Source organism: Xyrauchen texanus, chromosome 11 (assembly GCF_025860055.1).
Source record: "Xyrauchen texanus isolate HMW12.3.18 chromosome 11, RBS_HiC_50CHRs, whole genome shotgun sequence".
NCBI classification, from domain to species: domain Eukaryota; kingdom Metazoa; phylum Chordata; class Actinopteri; order Cypriniformes; family Catostomidae; genus Xyrauchen; species Xyrauchen texanus.
Window position 1 is genome coordinate 23,014,653 of NC_068286.1, and position 18,903 is coordinate 23,033,555.

Below are 18,903 nucleotides of genomic sequence, written 5' to 3' on the forward strand. Positions count from 1 at the left end.
CCGGCCACTGCTCAGGCTGTCCATTCCCCAGACACTTTACACACCTGCCTCTCCAAGACTGTGACTTTCCCTTCCCTTATCCTATCCCTGACCTTGGTCTGTCTCTCCATCAATCCATTACCTACCGCTGGTCTAATCCCCTCAGCTTTTGGTCCTTTACACTTTTCCAAAACGCTGGTCATCCAGTCAGCTCCCTGTAGCCTTCCTTCCCTGTCTGGATCTGCTTCCTTGTCTGCCTAGCCTGTTCCCTGCCCATTACCTGATCCCGCTTCATTCCTGGAACTTATTCCCTGGCCACCTGACCTCACTCCTCTCCTTAAATCTGTTCCCTTGCCTCTTGACCCTGCTCCTTCCCTAAAGCCCTCTCCCTGACTGCCAGACCCTGGTCCCTGGTCAGATCTGCTACAGATCTGCTAGATCCACCCTGATGTATCCTGCCAACTTCATCCTGTCTGCCCTGGTTCCCTGGCAGTCCACCCAACCTATTCTGGATGCCTAATGCTCCGTGCAGTCTGCTCTGGATCTCTGGCTGCCCACCGGACCGGTCTGGGCTCCCTGCCCCATTCTTGAGGCCTCCTCTGTGGCTGCTGGACCCCGTTCCCTTCCTTTTTTATTTGTCTCTCCTTTTCTCCCCAATTTGGAATGCTCAATACCCAATGCACTCTAAATCCTCATGGTGGCGTAGTGACTCAAATCTTGTCACGTGGCTTGTTGATCGCTTTACCAAAGAGACAGCGCATGTGGAGGTTTTCCGCTATTCTCCTCGGCATCCACACACAACTCACCACGCGCCACAATGTGAGCGAGAACCACGCATTTTAGCATCCATGAGGAGGAATTGGGCCAATTGTTTGCTTAGGAGACCTGGCTGGAGTCACTCAGCTGTGCTACACAGCCTCCCAACCCCCATGTCCCCTACCCATAATTTCCTCCCTGGTTGCAATCTCTTCACTCCCTTTCTTGTGTTATTTATGTTCTGTGTTAGTTTTATGTCTCCATTTGAGGGGGGGTTGGGGGGTAGTGCCAGGGTTCAGCCACTTCTGTTGGTTGCGTTTTTATTGCCTTTGTGGCTGAACTATTGTTGCTCCAATCAGATGATCATCCATGGTACCTGCTACCCCAATTACCTCTTCTCACAGCACTCACAGGCTGTCATCAGCCTTATGTCTTTAGTGACCCATCTGTACCAAAGCTTGTGAGGCCTCCTCCACTACTTCAGTACAGACACAGTACGTTGCCTCCTTTTCAGGTCAGAATACCTGATAGTTCAACAACCCCATCATCTGTAGCTCCTCCAAATGTAGAGTCAACAAATGGCTTATGGACAAGATCTGGATGTTCAGTGCATCTTTCACAATTATATAGACATGCACAATGAACACTGAGACACTAGACACTAACATTGACACATCTCCACTGAACAGTAAAGTGATATTGTGACTGACATTTATGAAAATGGGTAAAAAAAAGTTAGCAATTTGCATCTCTCAAGCAGCTTTAACTCTTTCCCCACCAAACACGGAATTTTCCGGGTTTTATGAAAAAACGCTTCCCCGCCAAACACGGAATTTTCCGGGTTTCCGTGTTTTAGGTGTTATACGGTAAGGAAGACCCCTCCGCATGTTTTGATAGAGTACGCAACTCTATGATCAAAGAAACAGACTGCGATCGTCTCAAACATGAAGAAGTGGAGTATTGAGAAGCTCAAAATATCAGACATAAACATGCCTTTTTATCAGCTTTTTGTCTGAAATGTTGTTTTTTGACAAAACCGACCTCTGTTCAAGTCGCAATAAAAAAAGAACAAATGAAGATAAAATACATTTTTTTTGGCCTAAAAGCAGAGGCTCAGATCTTTATTGTGATATATAGCACCTTCATATATTCATGGAAGAAAATATTCTGCGGGCCATTAAAATTTGGCGAAAATCGTCAAAAACCCTGGCAGTGGCTGGCAACTTTTTTTTAAAAACGCTGGCGGGGAAAGAGTTAAAATTCTGTTACCGTCTTTGTTCATATAACTGCAAGTTATTGGTTTCAATTTTACTTGCACTGACATCTCAATGTTTGCATGTGATGTCTATGTGCAACCTGTAATATACCTCACTCATCTCCTTCCAAACGCAATGGTACATTACAGGGATTAACCTCTTACAATCATGGTTAGGTTTAGGTATGGTATTGCATTTTATGGTTATGGTTAGTTGAGTTAGGAGTTAAAATTATGAGTCAGAATGCTACGTCAAAACCCTGCTTTTTCTCTTTCTTCTGTGGTACACAACCATATTTGTACAATTTCGACATATTCTATTTTCATTACTTGGCATGAGATCAAGAAAAAGCTCTTCATTTCACAAAATATCATATTTATTATGTCTCTTATAACCAGGGATTAGAAACCATTGAAGGAACAAAATTTAAATTGAACAAATTGTTTTGCAGAATGTATTAGAAAACAGGAACAAAATCACTTTCTATTGTTTCAGAGTGAAAGGGTTATTTTAAATGCTTGTAAAATGTTAATTAAATGATTATGTTGTTCCAAAAATACTTCATTAAATCAAACAAATAATAATTCACAGAAAACTTTCAGAATTACAGCACCTCCAGTTTGCCAATCCTGTTCATTGCCTGCCAGCTCTTATGGGGGAAAGTTCACCAGTCCAGTGCTGACTGCGAATCACTAGTATATGGCACTACTGTAACAAGAAGGCTATACTGTGGTAAGATGTGTTATCTATCAAACATCAGTCATGGAGTTTTGGAGTTACACCAGTTAAGTACAATCTCTGTTAAGGTGTTGTACCTTTCGTTTTCATCCATTTTGACTGGTTTGACAGATTGCGCATACCCTTTTTAAATTAGTTGTTTATATACTGTGGATTAATAAAAGTAAAATCACAAATAACATTTTACATTAAAACTGCATCTGTTTCTGAATATTTTCAGCAGTGATTGATTTGATGCCATTGTTATTTCATTTCAAAGTTTATAAGCATGATGTACAATCATTTTAAAAAGAACATTATTAAAGCTGAACTGTGTAATGTTTTTGGTTTTTCTATATCGCTTAACCCGTTTAATATGCAGAAAGTATACTGTAAGTAATTTGTAGGGTTAGGGTAGTTAATTTTCTCGAAAACTGTAAACACTATTGGTGCATTCCTATCGACCGTTAGGGTCTTCCGAAGTGGACTTCACACAGTATTCAGCCATCTTAATTAAAATTCCAATACGAAAGGAGCATACATTTTCAGTTGGAAAGGCACACCAAACGGAATAAGTGTACATCAATATATCACTTCACATGAATTGCAGAGGGAAAATGACCCACCAGTCTTTGCGAAACATCCAAGTACTGATGTTTATCTAAAATAAATGCTAAAATAAAATAAACAAAAGTGATTTGAGATGGGCCAATTTGTTTGCTTAGGAGACCTGGCTGGAGTCACTCAGCTGTGCTACACAGCCTGTGTACAAACACCAGATTTTTTTCAGCACACACACACAGAACAGACAGCTTGCAGGCCATGAAGGGATATTCGTGGAATTTGACAAAAAGTGTACTGGATTAAAATTACTTTAAACTAAGGTTTGCTTTCTGTGCAGCTGTGTGTGAGTGATGTTGTAGAAATTTTGATACTCATTGATCAGTAATAGTCATTGCAAGGGAATGCCTCTGTGTCTGAGGGACGCAGAGGGGGAGGATCTGCTTCTGTCGGAAAACCTTGGGATAAAAGAGTATAAAATACAAGTCAGCCCTCCCTTTCTGGGTCCCTCTCATGGCACAGATTAACTCCTGTGTAATGACCGGGTCCTTCTTGCAAGAATAAATAATTTTAAAAGACTGTTTGTGTCAGAGTGTCTCTTACGCAGTGATAATGGTTGGTTGATAATTTTTTGCCACAACAGTGTAAAACACACGCGACACACCCGTTACATCCATCATGACAACTGGTCATAGAACAGTTAAGACACATTTAAATGTTATTAAAAAATAACATGTATTCTTTATATTAAACTGCATCAGTCATTTAACTTACGGGTTACAAGTCTGAACCAAATGAACCAAAACGAAAAACATTACACTTCTAATCCCTGGAACCAAATATAATAAAATGAGGAAAAACATCAATAAACAAGCTATACTTTGTAAGCATGGGCATACACACACAGACATTGTTGGCTGCATGAACATATTTTCTGTATAAGCACAGCTGTGCCAAGCCAGTCATAAACAGACCCCCCATTTACACTGTGTAGCAACTCGCATAGTTGGCTTGGTATCTGCTGTACAGGCCAGGATGGCAATCTAATCATCAAAGAGAGAGAGAGAGAGAGAGAGAGAGAGAGAGGCAGAGCAAAGGGTAAAACCAGATTATATCAGACATCAGTATGGGTCGCCAGTGCTCTGTCACCCACATGAAGACACAGGACTCGGCTAAACATGATCAGAAGTGGGACATATTATAAGACTTCAATATTTAATAGAGAAAAGTGTGAGTGGAAGGATCATCTCACAGGGTGAAGGAAGCACTGAAGTGGATCAGGTGAAGAGGGTCCGTTTATCTCTGTGAGGACATATGCTCAAAAACACTAGACAAAACCCATCACAAAAGTATCATTCACATGTCAATTATAGTTTGGCAGCACAGGTAGAATAAATGTAATGATATGTATCATTCTAACATATAGTAATCCAAATTCTTCAAATGCTTATTTATTATGCAATACATAGTAAAGACACCTAACATCAAGTGGGACACTGTATTCTAGATAGTATAGCTTAGCTCAGCACATTAGCGATTGCATTAAAATTTGGTTGTGCCCCTTCTCTCATACATTTAGATTCCTCCATAAAAATCATATGAACATCAGGTGGGTTTCTTGGCTCATCACAGGTGTGAAAGTGTTTCTGTCTCTCTCACAGTGGCATTATTAAAACAGCAGACATGGAGAGCTAGTGTAAATGTCAGCATCTATTTTAAAGTATTTTCCACCAGCCGGGGCTCATTTCTCAGACCAGCAATGGATCTTTACGGAGTACACTTTAGAGTTGCCAGTCTCTCCACCCACCCCCCTTCCATTCTCTTTTCCTCTCTCCCTCTGAGAGGTAATAATTCATTTCCTGTGCGAATGAGCCACTCACAGTGATTTGAAAGGGCAAGCGGAGCTCAACGTGGAAAATGGAAGGGTGAAGACACTCGCCATCCTGGCACAAAGTCACAGAGACTTTTTTTTTTCTCCTTCCATACACATGTAAGCAATAATTCCATTCATATTAAATCAAATATCAACAATGTCAGAATTTCATGATGAGAGAAGTTAACACTAGTCATTCCTAATGGTCTCTGTGAAGGAATTAAATTGTAGATTTGCACAAGGCAATAAAGTAATATACACCAGAGACCTGTTGAGTGTAACCACAGGAAATGACCATGGTTATCAAGTGTAAAGACATCACACACACTTTTAAGGTTCCATGGGTAAAACGAGTTTAGAGACAAGTTAAAATCAGAAAATATTATTTTCAGTTTAGTGCCAACAAAATGTATTCAGCCCTCTAGGACCTTTTCAAATTCCTATTCTGCAGCAAAGAACCATGATGTATTTAACTGGGAAATTATGTCACTCAATCAACCCAATTCAATAAAGCATTTCACTGAATAAAAAAAAAAGAAAAAGAAAAGCCTACAATGTCGGGAAGTATTCACCACTTGCTTTAACGCAACTAACCTTTACAGTAACCTTTTTTTTTCTGTGAGTTCACAATTATTTCAGAATCAGAATGAGTTTATTGCCAAGTATGCATCCACATTAAAGGAATTTTTCTTGGTGAAATTATTTGATCAGAATCTACCAACAGTTGCCGTAAAACATGTGAACCCTTTAGATTTAATGGTTGCTTGATCCACTTTTGGCAGCAATAAACTTCACTAATAATTTCCTGTAATTTCAGATCAGACCACCAATACAGGTCTGGAGGAATTCTGGACCAGGAGTAATTTCTCTTTTAGTTCTTGGCATGTCTGGTGTGAATTGCTCTTTTGAGGTCATGCCAAAGCATCTAAAACAAGTTGAAGTCATTACCAGGTTTGTATCCAGCCTTTTGGGGGCCCAATTCAAAATGGCTGAGGTGAGCCGGATTTCCGTCCGGGGCCCCCCCTGGCTTTAAGGCCCTAAGGCCACTTATACTGCTTACAAGACTCTGACTAGACCACTCCAGAAAATGTGTTTTCTTCCATTGAAGCCATTCTGTTGTTGATTTACTCGCTTTGGGTTGTTGTCCTGTTGCATCACCCAACTTCTTTGTTTTTTTTAGAATTTATATTTCTGTCAATGACAGCAAGTTGTGCAGGCCCTTAGGCACTTAAGCAGCCCCAAACCATGAAGGGCCCTCCACCAAATCAAATCAAATCACTTTATTGTCACACTACTGTGTACACAAGTGCAACAGTAGGTGAAAGTCTTGTGTGCAGTTCCGAATAATATAGCAGTACCAATTACAATAAATAACATATTTACGCAACACAATTTACATAATAAATGTACACATACTTACATAACACAATATACAGTAAACAATACACACAATATAGAATACACATAAAATAACAATAAAAAATAAGAGTAAGGGTATAATATATATATATATATATAAAATTGTGGAGAATATATTTGACAGTCCAGTGTGTGATACAAGATGATGATTAATAAAGTGCAGTGCTGATTGTTGATCGTGAGAGATCAAGTGTTCAAAAGTCTGATTGCTTGGGGAAAGAAGCTGTCATGTAATCGGCTGGTGCGGGTCCTGATGCTGCGATACCACCTGCCTGATGGTAGCAGTGAGAGCAGCCCATGACTCGGGTGGCTGGAGTCTCTGATGATCCTCCGAGCTTTTTTCTGCCTGTTATAGATGTCCTGGAGGGAGGGAAGCCCACCTCCGATGATGTTTCTGGCAGTTCGCACCACCCTTTGCAGGTCTTTGCGGTTGTGGGCGGTGCTATTTCCGTACCAGGCGGTGATGCAGCCAGTCAGGATGCTCTCTACAGTGCTGGTGTAGAACCGTGTGAGGATGTGGTGGTTCATTCCAAACTTCCTCAGCCGTCTCAGGAAGAAGAGGCGCTGGTGAGCCTTCTTCACCATAGCCTCAGTGTGGACGGATCATGTGAGTTCCTCAGTAATGTGGACACAGAGGAACTTGAAACTGCTGACTCTCTGTGTTCTCTGTCTTTCCTCCTGAAGTCCACTACAAGCTCCTTGGTCTTACTGACATTGAGGGAGAGGTTGTGCTCCTGACACCAGTGTGTCAGCATGTGCACCTCCTTTCTGTAGGCTGTTTCATCATTGTCAGTGATCAGACCTACCACCATCGTATCGTCAGCAAACTTAATGATGGCATTGGAGCTATGTGTTGCCACACAGTCATGTGTGTATAGGGAATACAGGAGTGGGTTGAGAACACAGCCCTGCAGGGCTCCAGTGTTGTGGGTCAGTGATGACGAGGTGTTGCTGCCCATTCTAACCACCTGATGTCTGCCTGACAGGAAATCCAGGATCCAGCTGCACAGCGAGCTGTTTAAGCCCAGAGCCCTGAGTTTCTCATCAAGCTTGGAGGGCACTATGATGTTAAATGCTGAACTGTAGTCTACAAACAGCATTCTCACATATTTGTTCCCTTTTTCCAGGTGGGAGAGAGCAGTGTGTATTGTAGATGCAATGGCATCATCAGTGGAGCGGTTGTTGCAGAAGGCAAACGGCAATGGGTCCAAAGAGGTGGGCAGAACAGAGCAGATGTAATCTCTGATTAACCTCTCAAAGCATTTGCTAATGATGGGGGTCAGAGCAACAGGAAGCCAGTCATTTAAGCAAGTGATTTTGGCTTGCTTCGGTACAGGCACAATGGTTGATGTTTTAAAGCATGTGGGGACTACAGACAGGGAGAGGGACAGGTTGAAAATGTCCCTAAAAACACCAGTCAGTTGGTTCGCGCACGTTCTGATGACGCGGCACGGAATGCTGTCTGGACCCGCGGCTTTACGGATGTTCACCCGTCGGAAGGAACGGGTTACATCCGCAACAGAGACGGAGAGTGAACCATCCTCTGTAGCATCGGCCGCGAGTGCTCTCTTCGCGAGAGCGGTGTTATTGTCCTCAAAACTAGCATAAAATGTATTAAGCTCATCCGGGAGAGAGACAGCGGTGTTCATGGCAGAGTTTTTATTCCGTGATGAAGTTAATTCCCTGCCACATACTTCTAGAGTCTGTGGTGTTGAACTGTCCTTCAATTTTGTGCCTGTACTGCCGTTTGGCTGCACTGAGTTACGGAGGGCATAACTGGCTTGTTTACGCTCCTCCACGTTCCCGGAATTAAAAGCGGAGGTCCGTGCATTAAGTGCCGCGCGAACATCGCCGTTAACCCATGGTTTCTGGTTGAGGTAGATCCGTATTGTTTCGGTTGGCACAACGTCCTCTACGCACTTCCTGATGAAATACGTTATGCTATCAGCGTAAACCTCGATGTCGTCATCAGAAGCGGACCGGAACATCTTCCAGTCCACGTGATCAAAACAGTCTTGTAGCGCAGAGTCTGATTGGTCCGACCAGCACTGGATCGTTCTGAGGGTGAGTGCTTCCCGTTTCAGTTTTTGCCTGTAAGCGGGCAGAAGCAGAACGGAAGAGTGGTCCGATTTGCCAAATGGTTGGCGGGGGAGGGATTTGTAGCCATCCCGGAAAGGAGAATAGCAGTGGTCCAAGACCCAGCCTCCTCGTGTGTTGAAGCTGATATGTTGGTGGCATTTTGGTGCCATCGTTTTAAAATTGGCTTTGTTGAAGTCCCCGGCAACAATGAACGCAGCCTCAGGGTGCGCGGTTTCCTGCTCACTTACACTCCCATATATTTCCCTGAGTGCCCGGTCTATGTCGGCTTGCGGGGGGATGTACACAGCTGTGATAATGACCGCTGTGAATTCCCTCGGTAGCCAGAATGGTCGACACAGAAGCATGAGATATTCCAGATCAGGAGAGCAGAAAGACCTGATAAAATGTCCATTCCTCTGATCACACCAGGATTTGTTGATCTCTCGTTGGAAAGAGATCCACGCTCTCAGCTCGCAGAGCTTGTTGTCCAGAGACTGAACATTTGCAAGTAGAATACTGGGTAGCGTGGGTCAATTTGCGCGACGTCTTACTCTGATGAGAACGCCGGCTCTTTTTCCCCTTTTCCTTCTGCGTTTCCGCGACCGGGCAGCCCAGACAAAGGGCTCCGCTGGCGTGTTTGTAAACAGTGGGTCGCCGTTGAGGAATTTGAAGTCCGGTTTTCGGTGTGTAATTGCTGACCCAATGTCCAAAAGCGTTTGTCTGTCGTACACAATAAGGCAGACAATATCCAAGACAAAAAAAACACAAAACTGTAAACAAAACAAACAATAAACAGCAGTGTTTTGACGGAGCCCGCGACGCAGCAGCCATACTCGGCGCCATCTTGAGAAACTTTTTGCAACTACATACTTCATAGTTGGGATGAGGTTTTGATGCTGGTGTTCAGGGCCTTTTTGTTTCTCTCTCTCTCTCTACACATATTGTTGTTGTTTTTTCTTCTCCAAACTACCCAAGTTTGGTTTCAATTGTCCACAGAACATTCTGCCAGTAGTGCTGGAGCTTTTTGTGAACTTCAGACATGCAGCAGCATTTATTTTTTATAATTTTTTGTGGACAGCAGTGGCTTCCTCAGTTGTGTCCCCCCATGAAAACAGTATCATAGACACATCAACATAGATGTTTTTGTCAAGTGCAAACTCAGAATTTGCAATTGTTTTTTTTTAGAGAAGCATGGCTCTCACTAACAGCTCATCTCATGTGCTTAGGTTAGGCGACTACAATTAGCTTTTGTAGAAGTCATTAGGCTAGGTATTTACATACTTTTTCCACCCTGCATTGTGACTGTTCAATTGAGCGATAAAGACATGAAATCATTGTTTGTGTGTTATTTAGTGTTATGAACTTGGCAGCTAACCACCACACAAATACTACAGCTATGCTGCCTATGGGAAAATGGGAGTATTGCTTGTCTTACCTCAGAATATCTGGCAGCGAGCCCAAACACTGAATCAGTTGTCGGCTAGCCCTAGTGTCATGTGCAATTCTAACAGGAGGAGACTAAAGTCCCAGAAAAGTCGATAGTCCAATCTGTTTATACGAACATAGAAAAGGGTAAGAGAGGAAAACGGATGGCTTATCCAAAAGAACAGGGGTGCGTGTCTGCTTCTCAACACCTGGTTAGGATTTTCTCTCATCGTCCCTACCTGTTACCTTCACTACCGTATTTGCATTCTAACTGGTCAAAGTCCTCTGTCAAATAGGCACTTCCCCTTTCATTATAGGGATAGGGAAGTGTAGTGACTATCTGAGCACCTAATCTATTCCTAACATTTAGGCAGACTGTACTGCATTTGTCTATTGTGTGAGTTTCCTGCAGCTGTATGTGCAAAACTTGTGTTGAAAATGTGGAACATTTGGAACAACTGTGAATCTGCCCAGAAATGGCCATCCTGCTGAAATGACTGTCCGTACAGGAGGCAACCAAGTGGCCTTTGAAGGCAGAATGCACAAGTCCTCCATGGCAAAAATATGAGACAATACGCATGTTTACATGCAGCCTAATAATCTGACTGATTGCTCAACCGAAATGTTAAAAAATTAAAATTTAAGAAAATATAAGAGCTTGATATGAATGGCATTTCCATCTTATTAAAAGGGATGGTGTAGCACTAAAATAATCTGTAAAAAAAAAAAATATATAAAAATTGCCATGTAAAAATACTTGTGAGTATGTGCAGTGTTGTCTGTGCCAATTACAGCATTGCAACCATTCTCCATACCAAAACTGAACTTTTGGGCCACCGTGATGTGGCAAAAAACATGCCAAAGTACATCACAGTGAAGACACATTACTTCCAGAGAGAAGCATGTTGGTTGCAGCATCAAGCTTTGGGGGATGCTACACTGTGGCAAGGATTAGAAAACTCATAATGTTAGAAGTAAAAATTGATGGAGCCAAGTACAGTAGAATCCCTGAGGAAAATGTGCAGAAATTTAGAAGACAATTCATCTTCCAACAGGACAATGACCTAAAACATACAGCCAAAGCCACGCTGCTCAGAGCTTGAGCAATATTGCTTATTAGATGAATGGGCAAAAATTCCATTAACAAGATGTGCAATCCAATAGACAGACGAAACTGTAATCCTGCCATAAATCTACCAGGTTTTACTTCAAATAAATAAACCAAGACACATAAGAAGCAGTACATTTACACAATTTTCCCCAACTGCTTTTAATGTTAATACATAACCCAGCATCAGTGTGTGCTCTGCTCAGGTTTTTTAATAAAAATAAAGCTACAAGGGTGCCGTTAAAGCACTTACAGATTATGCCTTAAATTAAATGTAAATTCCTTGTTTGCAGGATAAAATCTCATATTCATATATTTTTATTAATGGTAAACATTCAAAGTATGATTAAGAAAAACTAAGTTTTAAAAAATTTTATTAGACAAAAATTTGTAATTGACCTCAATTGATGACAACAGCAAAACTCTTCTATCCCCGAACCCTACCCCTAAACCTAACCCTCGCAGAAATCTGTGCATATATGTACATTTATTGTAATATGGTACCCCCCTAGGGAGTTGGTGCTCTACACAGACTGCATAGTCTGCTTATTGGGAGCGGCAGTACTGTAGTGAGGACATTTTCAAAAATGTGGCACTCACAAGTATAGCCAAACCACACACGCGTGAACATCCTTGTTAGAAACAGTCCAAGCCAAAATACTAATACATAATGATACAATATTTATAATAATAATAATAATAATATAGAATATTATTGCTGGACTTTTTGCCTTTGTTGTATAATTCTGTTAAGTGGTTTAGGTCAGACTGGAAATTACCGAATAGGCCTGTCACGATAATTACGTTACTAACCTATTGACGAACATGACCTCGATAATTTTTGCTGACCTCGATATTGCCCATTGTTTACATGCGTGTTTATTTACATAAGAATGAATGTCACCAACATTTTAGCCAGTTGCCCTGCGTCTGTACTCTCGTCCGCTCTGTGTCGGAGGCGGGGCCCAGGCAGCTGCGTGCACACATGTGCACACAACATCGACAGGCGAAGATTACATGTTACTTGAGGCTAATAGATGTTTTAATAGGTGTTTTCCCCGACAACCGCATAATTCCAGCCAGAACTTTTGGAAGAATAAGTCCAAATGGAAAGTGAATTTTACTTGCCCGACCGGACAAGTTGCCCAATTGAATTAATAATGATATACTCAAAAAAATACCGGGTTAATTTGTGATGTAGCGTATGCCTGCATCACGTATTTAAAAAAAATATATAAAATCACCTGTTGAAAATAATCTAGCGTCTGCACAAGATTTAGTATTGTCGGTGTATTAATTCCATAATCTGCATGAATACAGGAAATCCGCTTTTGCGCATCCTTCTCCCTCTCTCGTGCAGCAGCGCTTGTTGACTTTGGTGAGAACTGCAGAAATAGCAACAATGCTTTGTGTAATGCTTCCTACTACAGGATGAAGAGAGGCTTTTAAACACCCATTACATCTCTCATCTTCATCTCTCTGGATAGGTCAGAAAGCACTCCAAGTGTTCTCTGCCATGTGACAGTCAATATTAATATGTAATAATATACTAACATAAAAATAAAATGGTAATATAAACACAATAATATTAACAATATACATAAAATGAAAATATATTATCTGTCTTTAAAATACATGGGGCAGTCAAAAACAAGGTTCTCAATAATGAAAATGGAACATCTACATAATCGAATGAAATAAAAATCTTAGAACTGTAAGACGCTGACTACCACCCCTAGAGTTGCGAGTTCGAATCCAGGGCATGCTGAGTGACTCCAGCCAAGTCTCCTAAGCAACCAAATTGGCTCGGTTGCTGAGGAGGGTAGAGTCAAATGGAGTAAACTCCTCGTGGTCGCTAAAATGTGGTTCGCTTGGGGAGTTGAGCATGGATACTGTGGAGAATAGCATGAAAACTCCACATTCGCTATGTCTCCGCGGCAACGCGCTCAACAAGCCACGTGATTCGTCGACCCCACCACGAGGACTTCGAGGGTATTGGGAATTCCAAATTAGGGATAAAAAGGGGTGTATAAATAAATACAAATAATATCTTTAATTGCAATTATTTCTGGGACAATATGTCGTCCAACAGTTCTCGTAACAGGCCCATTACTGAGTCCTTTTGAAATCAGGACTTGAACTTCCATCACCAACTAGAGCACTACTTCTCTTTTAAGAGCACACATTCAACCACTGTGCCACGGCTCTGATCAATGAGTTTTTAATATATTCTCTTCAGTCTAGAAACATACATGGGTCCCCAAGTTTTACCCTTTTGTGGAATCACTAATTGTCCCACTGATGAATGGAGGTTGGCATAGTTGAAATTATCAGATAATGAGTCAATTAACTTATGCTCAAGATCCAGAAGCTCCACCCCTTGATAGGAAGCAAGAACAGCCTCCACGACTGATTGGTTCTCTGCAAGTGACATGGTGCACGTGGAGTAGACAACCACTCCTCCGGGACGCACTGCTGCTAGTGCGGAGCTGAAAAACAACAAAAAAATAATTACACTCACTCATAACCAAAAATTACTCTTAAACATTTTTGCCTTGGATAGTTCCCCCAGAACCCCATCAGTCAGGCTCAAGTATGCCTTTCTTTAACCCTAAAACTGAAATGCGTTCCTTCGAACTCATATTATACTGGATTTTCTTTCAAATGGAACTTAATGTATAAAGTGCCGTTCACACTGGATGTGTTATTGATTCCATTAGCACTGTTTTTCAACAGTTTTTCTATGTAAACATGCACTAGATGGATGTCTTTGATCATTGTGCCACATCTCTGCATTTTTTTCAGCTTCTCGCATAGGAGCACTGTGATTTTTAGATGCCATGTTAAGTCTAAAAAGAACTTCAACACTTAAAAGATGCATCTCGAGGCACCTGCATTCTGTTAGATTCATTGTTCATATAGCTTTTATGGGAGCAAGTATGCATTAAGTCTGGATTGCCCCTTTAAGGGATAGTCACCAAGGAGTGGTGGTGGTGTAGTGGTCTAAGCACATAACTGGTAATCTGGTAATCAGAAGGACGTTGGTTCTAGCCCCACAGCCACCACCATTGTGTCCTTGAGCAAGGCACTTAACTCCAGGTTCGCCGGGGTGATTGTCCCTGTAATAAGTGCACTGTAAGTCGCTTTGTATAAAAGCGTCTGCCAAATGCATAAATGTAAATGTAAGTTCACCCAAAAATGAAAATTCTCTCATCATTTACTCACCCTCATGCCATGTATGACTTTCATTCTTCTGCTGAACACAAAGATTTTTTGAAGAAAATCTCAGCTCTGTAGGTCTATATTTATAAGAAAGTCCAAAAAGGACATAAAAGGCAGCATAAAACTAATCCATAGGACCGCATTGGTTAAATCCATATCTTCTGAAGCAATATGACAGGTGTGGGTGAGAAACAGTTAGGATCCAAACATTCATTTTGAAGTGTGCATCACTTGCAGATTATTTACTTAATTAAATCAGATACTTTTTTAAATGTAGTTATCACACTAGGACACATCACAATTTTAATTTGATTAATTGTACATTCAAACATTCATTTTCATCCAAATATAGACACAAGTTGCCAGAAGGCAGGCATACTAGGTTTTCCTGGGTGCGTGGAGCATGGGTCAGTAATATGGGAGCAGATCCAGTCTGCCAAGAGCGATGAGAAAGACATACACGTAGTCTGGCTGGACTAGGCAAATACCTATGCATCAGTTCCACACCAGCTTGTTAGCTATGCACTAGAGTTACTATGGGGACTTGAAGATGTCATGCAACACAGGACTACACAACGTGATGGCAGCAACTGGAAAAAGGAATAGCAATGGGATGTTGGTTCTCTCCCATCCTGTTCATGGCTGCTTTCGAGATCATCCTAATGGTGCAAAAGAAAAATGGTCAGAGGAATCAGTGCACAATCTGCGGTGAGTTTGCCAGCTCTGCGCAGTTATATGGATGTCACAAGCATTCTCCAGACTGATGCATGTACGAACCAGCTCTTGAAAAGGCTGGAACAGCTATTGGCATGGGCCAGAATGAAGATTAAGCCAAGAAAATCAGGGGGTGAGGGATGATCGGATTTCATTTGAGGTGGAAAGTATCTTGTTTGTGGCTGAGCAGCCTATTCAAAGTTTAGGGAGAGAATACACATCAGATCTTTCAGACAAACACATGGCAGAGTTGGTCCTGAAGCAACTGAAAGAGGGCCTGGATAAGATAGACAATTGTCATCTCCCAAACAAATTCAAGGTTTGATGTTACCAATTTACAATCGCCTGAACAATCGCCTGATAACTGCAGTGGCAAGGATGGACTCCAAGGCTAACAGTTATATCAGGACGTGGCTGGGCCTGTCAAATTCAAGCAGGGGAGTGTGTGTGTGTGGGGGGGGGGGTACTGTTTGCAGCCACCCGAAAACATAGGAAAGCAATGATAGTTACAGAATTAACTAGGATGGAAGAGGAAGGGTATGAGGTTAGGGCAGTCAGCCAGCAGTAGCAAGGACGCTGGACCATATGTGAAGGGACAGTGATGGTGTTAGGATGGGCTGAAAGATGCCCCAGTTTTCTAATAAGATCCACCTACAATTCCCTACCAAGCCCTGGAAATGTGTCTGTTTGGTATGGCAATGTGGAGAGTTGCCCCCGTCTTTGAGGCCCCAAGAGCAAACTTGCAGCACCTATTGGTTGGGTGCAAGGGAAGCCAGCTAAATCTTGGCACCTGGAAGTGATTGGTTAATGATGGTCGGCCTTGGCCAGCAGCTAAAATTTCCTACTGAGTTTGGCATTACCTCCTTGAGGCCAGATGTAGTGTAGTGGTCAAGTTCAACTAGGAAAATAGCAATGATTGAGCTTACTGTTCCATGGGAAGAGGGTCTGGAGACAGCCTATGAATTGAAGAAGCTAAAATAAGCTGATCTGGCTGCAGAGTGCAGGGAACTGGATGGAGGACTGCCACCAACTCTGTGGAGGTTGGGTGCCAACGTTTTATGGGAACATCAATACAGCCCCTTTTTAGAGACATTGCATTGTTCCTCTGCCAATTCCTTCAAAAAGGAATTGGCAGAGGAAGCAGAGAACGGGAGTTTCTGGCTAAGGTTAAGAAGGAAGGACAAAAAGTGTGTGTGGGGGGGTTCAGAAGTAGGAAACTGAGGAATAGGGAACCTGGGTGATGTGATAAGGGCTTGTGCTGAGGTATTATACCATATGGAACCAGTGGCACAGAGTTACTGAGAGATAAGGTGACAGTAGGGCACAGAGTACACATCTCAGTGCCAGTTGGCCAACGGGCTGGTGCATATGTGACCGATCACGGAAAGTAGGGACACAAGTCGGTTTTGGGGCATTTTGAGTTATTCACAGATTCTGAAAGTGTAGTCTCCAAGCTTTCCAACGATTTGTAACACATGGAAATCTGACAATATTTGGAGAAGTTGTGGCCATTTGAAGGTAGGCACTCAAAAAAGCTAAAAGGGGAGAAAACGGCCTCAAAAGATTGTGCAGTTCTCACCTCTCTCTGCTGCTGGGAGTGACAATAGGGCTCATTTACATCTCATTTAGATAAGCCATACCCCTGTAAAGCTCCCCCTGTAAACATGGACTAAACATGAGATAACGTGTACGTGTTCTTAGAATGAACAAAAAACGACAAACTTTGATGTTTATGGAAACTCACCCCATAAGAAACAGAAAAGTATTCTTGCAGATCTCGTTGCCTCCAATGAAATAAGTCGTTCGGGCACACTTTCTCTTTGTCGGGGTCTTCTTTGTGGATGTAACCATCTCCGAAGTTTGCACTGTGCGTCTGTTTGCCTCTAAATGTCCAATAATTCGCATGACGCCAGTCCGATACATTCTTCCTCGTCTTCATCTTCGCTCAGTTGTAGATTAGGGATATTATTCAGTCTTATCATGCCACTTTCATCGTCGCTCAGATCGTCTTCAGAATCAGTGAACGCTTGTTCATAAGCATCCGGCTTGTCGAAGAAGTACTTCAAAACATTTTCGTTGTAACGGCCACGGTTCAGCTCGTCTGCGACATTCTTTGCGGCGTCCATCTTCATTGAATTTTTATATCAGATAGAGCCGGCTAGAGCGCTGCATAATAAGTAGCCACGCTGTTAGGGGGGCGGGGGCAAAAGCACCGGCGGCTATTCAGTACGGAAATACACACAGACAATGACACGCCCCTACTGCATGCTAGAATCTCCGAAAAACAAGCCGATTTCAACCTCAAAATGTACGCTTTTAAATATACCAATACTGTTATCTCAAAATGGAGAGGCTTCTTCATGATCTCAACTAACAGATTCTGCAAAAAAGCGGAAATCACCAATTTTGGAAAAAAAACACTTGTTTCTCATTTTGCTCACAAGTTGTGCTGCCGACTTGTGTCACTGGTTTCCGTGACGGGTCACATATGGTCGAGTCGAGGTATTATGAAATATAGAACCCTGGTTGCAAGTAATTTGTGAAGGAAGGATGTCTGGATGGGAAGGCAAGGATGAGAGGTGGAGGGGATCTGGCGTCCAGCTACGGGGTGTGGCAGGGATATGGACCGCTGCCCCACCACCAGATGCTCCAGGATTAATGGGGCAAAATACTGAAGATAGGTGGCTCCTGGCAGATGAACCCGCACCTGGGCTGAAGGCTCTTATAGAGGTGTGACAGGCAATAACGCCCGGCAGGTTATTACACCTACCTGTGCATCTGTTCATATTCCACGACGTGAGTTTTATTGCTAATGCCATTTTTACGACTAAATTCCATGTTTTCCAGATCCTACATGTGGTAACCACGGTATAAGCTCCAATCGTTGAATTATTGAAAATTTATTTACATCCCGAGGTATTAAGGACAAATCACCATGCTACCAATCCAGTGTGATTTAAAAAAAATATATATTTTTTTTAAATCAATGGTCCAACTCTCATCATGGTCTAGATTTTATAACAAAATCATGAGGGGCAAAAAAGTTGAGACAATCCACAAACATGTTTTCCAGGTTTATTTATTTTTAAAGAATAAGCTAAATGCACCAACTTAAGCTTTTTGAATGATTCAAGTATAGCAAATGTTCTGCATAATTGTACAGATTTAGCTGCAAAATGAAAGGGCACTTTGTTGTGGTTTGCTTCTGTTTCACAAATTTGTTCAGTTTAATTAATTGACTAGTTTAGTGACTACTTCTAGAGATGCCACTAGGTGGTGAAAAATATGCATCTGATGTACTATGAGTGAATCACTGAATCATTTTCAGATGTTTACGACCAAAATCTGCCGAGAGACTTTATAGTATTTAAGCATTATTTTAACAAAGCAAATCTATATATCATTTTCCTTCAGTTTGTGAACGGCCGAGCATGACTTTTCATCCAAAAAGGCATCAGTAATAGTACAATAATATTGAGTATCAATTACATCTTTACCTTCTCCTTTATTAAAATTTGCATGACAAATCTGCTGACTTCAGTTAATTGTTTAAACATTAAAAGAACAAAGCAGATGCACGGTTCCATTTTCCTACAGCATTTAAAATGCTAAGCATTACTTTTATCAGAAAAGACAACAATAGCTTAATAATAAAAATAATTTTGAGTTTCAATAATGTCCTTTGGTCAATATAAAGTGCATTTCACATGAGTTGAGGCGAGGCGTCAATGCTATATTCAACTGCAGCTTAAAGCGGCACTTTGCCCTTCCACATGACAAGCATTGCAGAAAGC

At 41.8% G+C, this 18,903-nt stretch overlaps 1 protein-coding gene across 1 annotated transcript in view; it reads right to left on the reverse strand.

Moving 5' to 3' along the window:
• Nucleotides 1-11,327: 11,327 nt before the first annotated feature.
• nsun3 (NOP2/Sun RNA methyltransferase 3) overlaps nucleotides 11,328-18,903 on the reverse strand; it is a 28,135-nt gene continuing 20,559 nt past the window's right edge. The window contains exon 6 of the mRNA XM_052138157.1: nucleotides 11,328-13,662. Within this exon, the coding sequence (XP_051994117.1) occupies nucleotides 13,395-13,662 (268 nt within the window). The 3' untranslated portion in view covers nucleotides 11,328-13,394. The remainder of the gene's footprint in view (nucleotides 13,663-18,903) is intronic.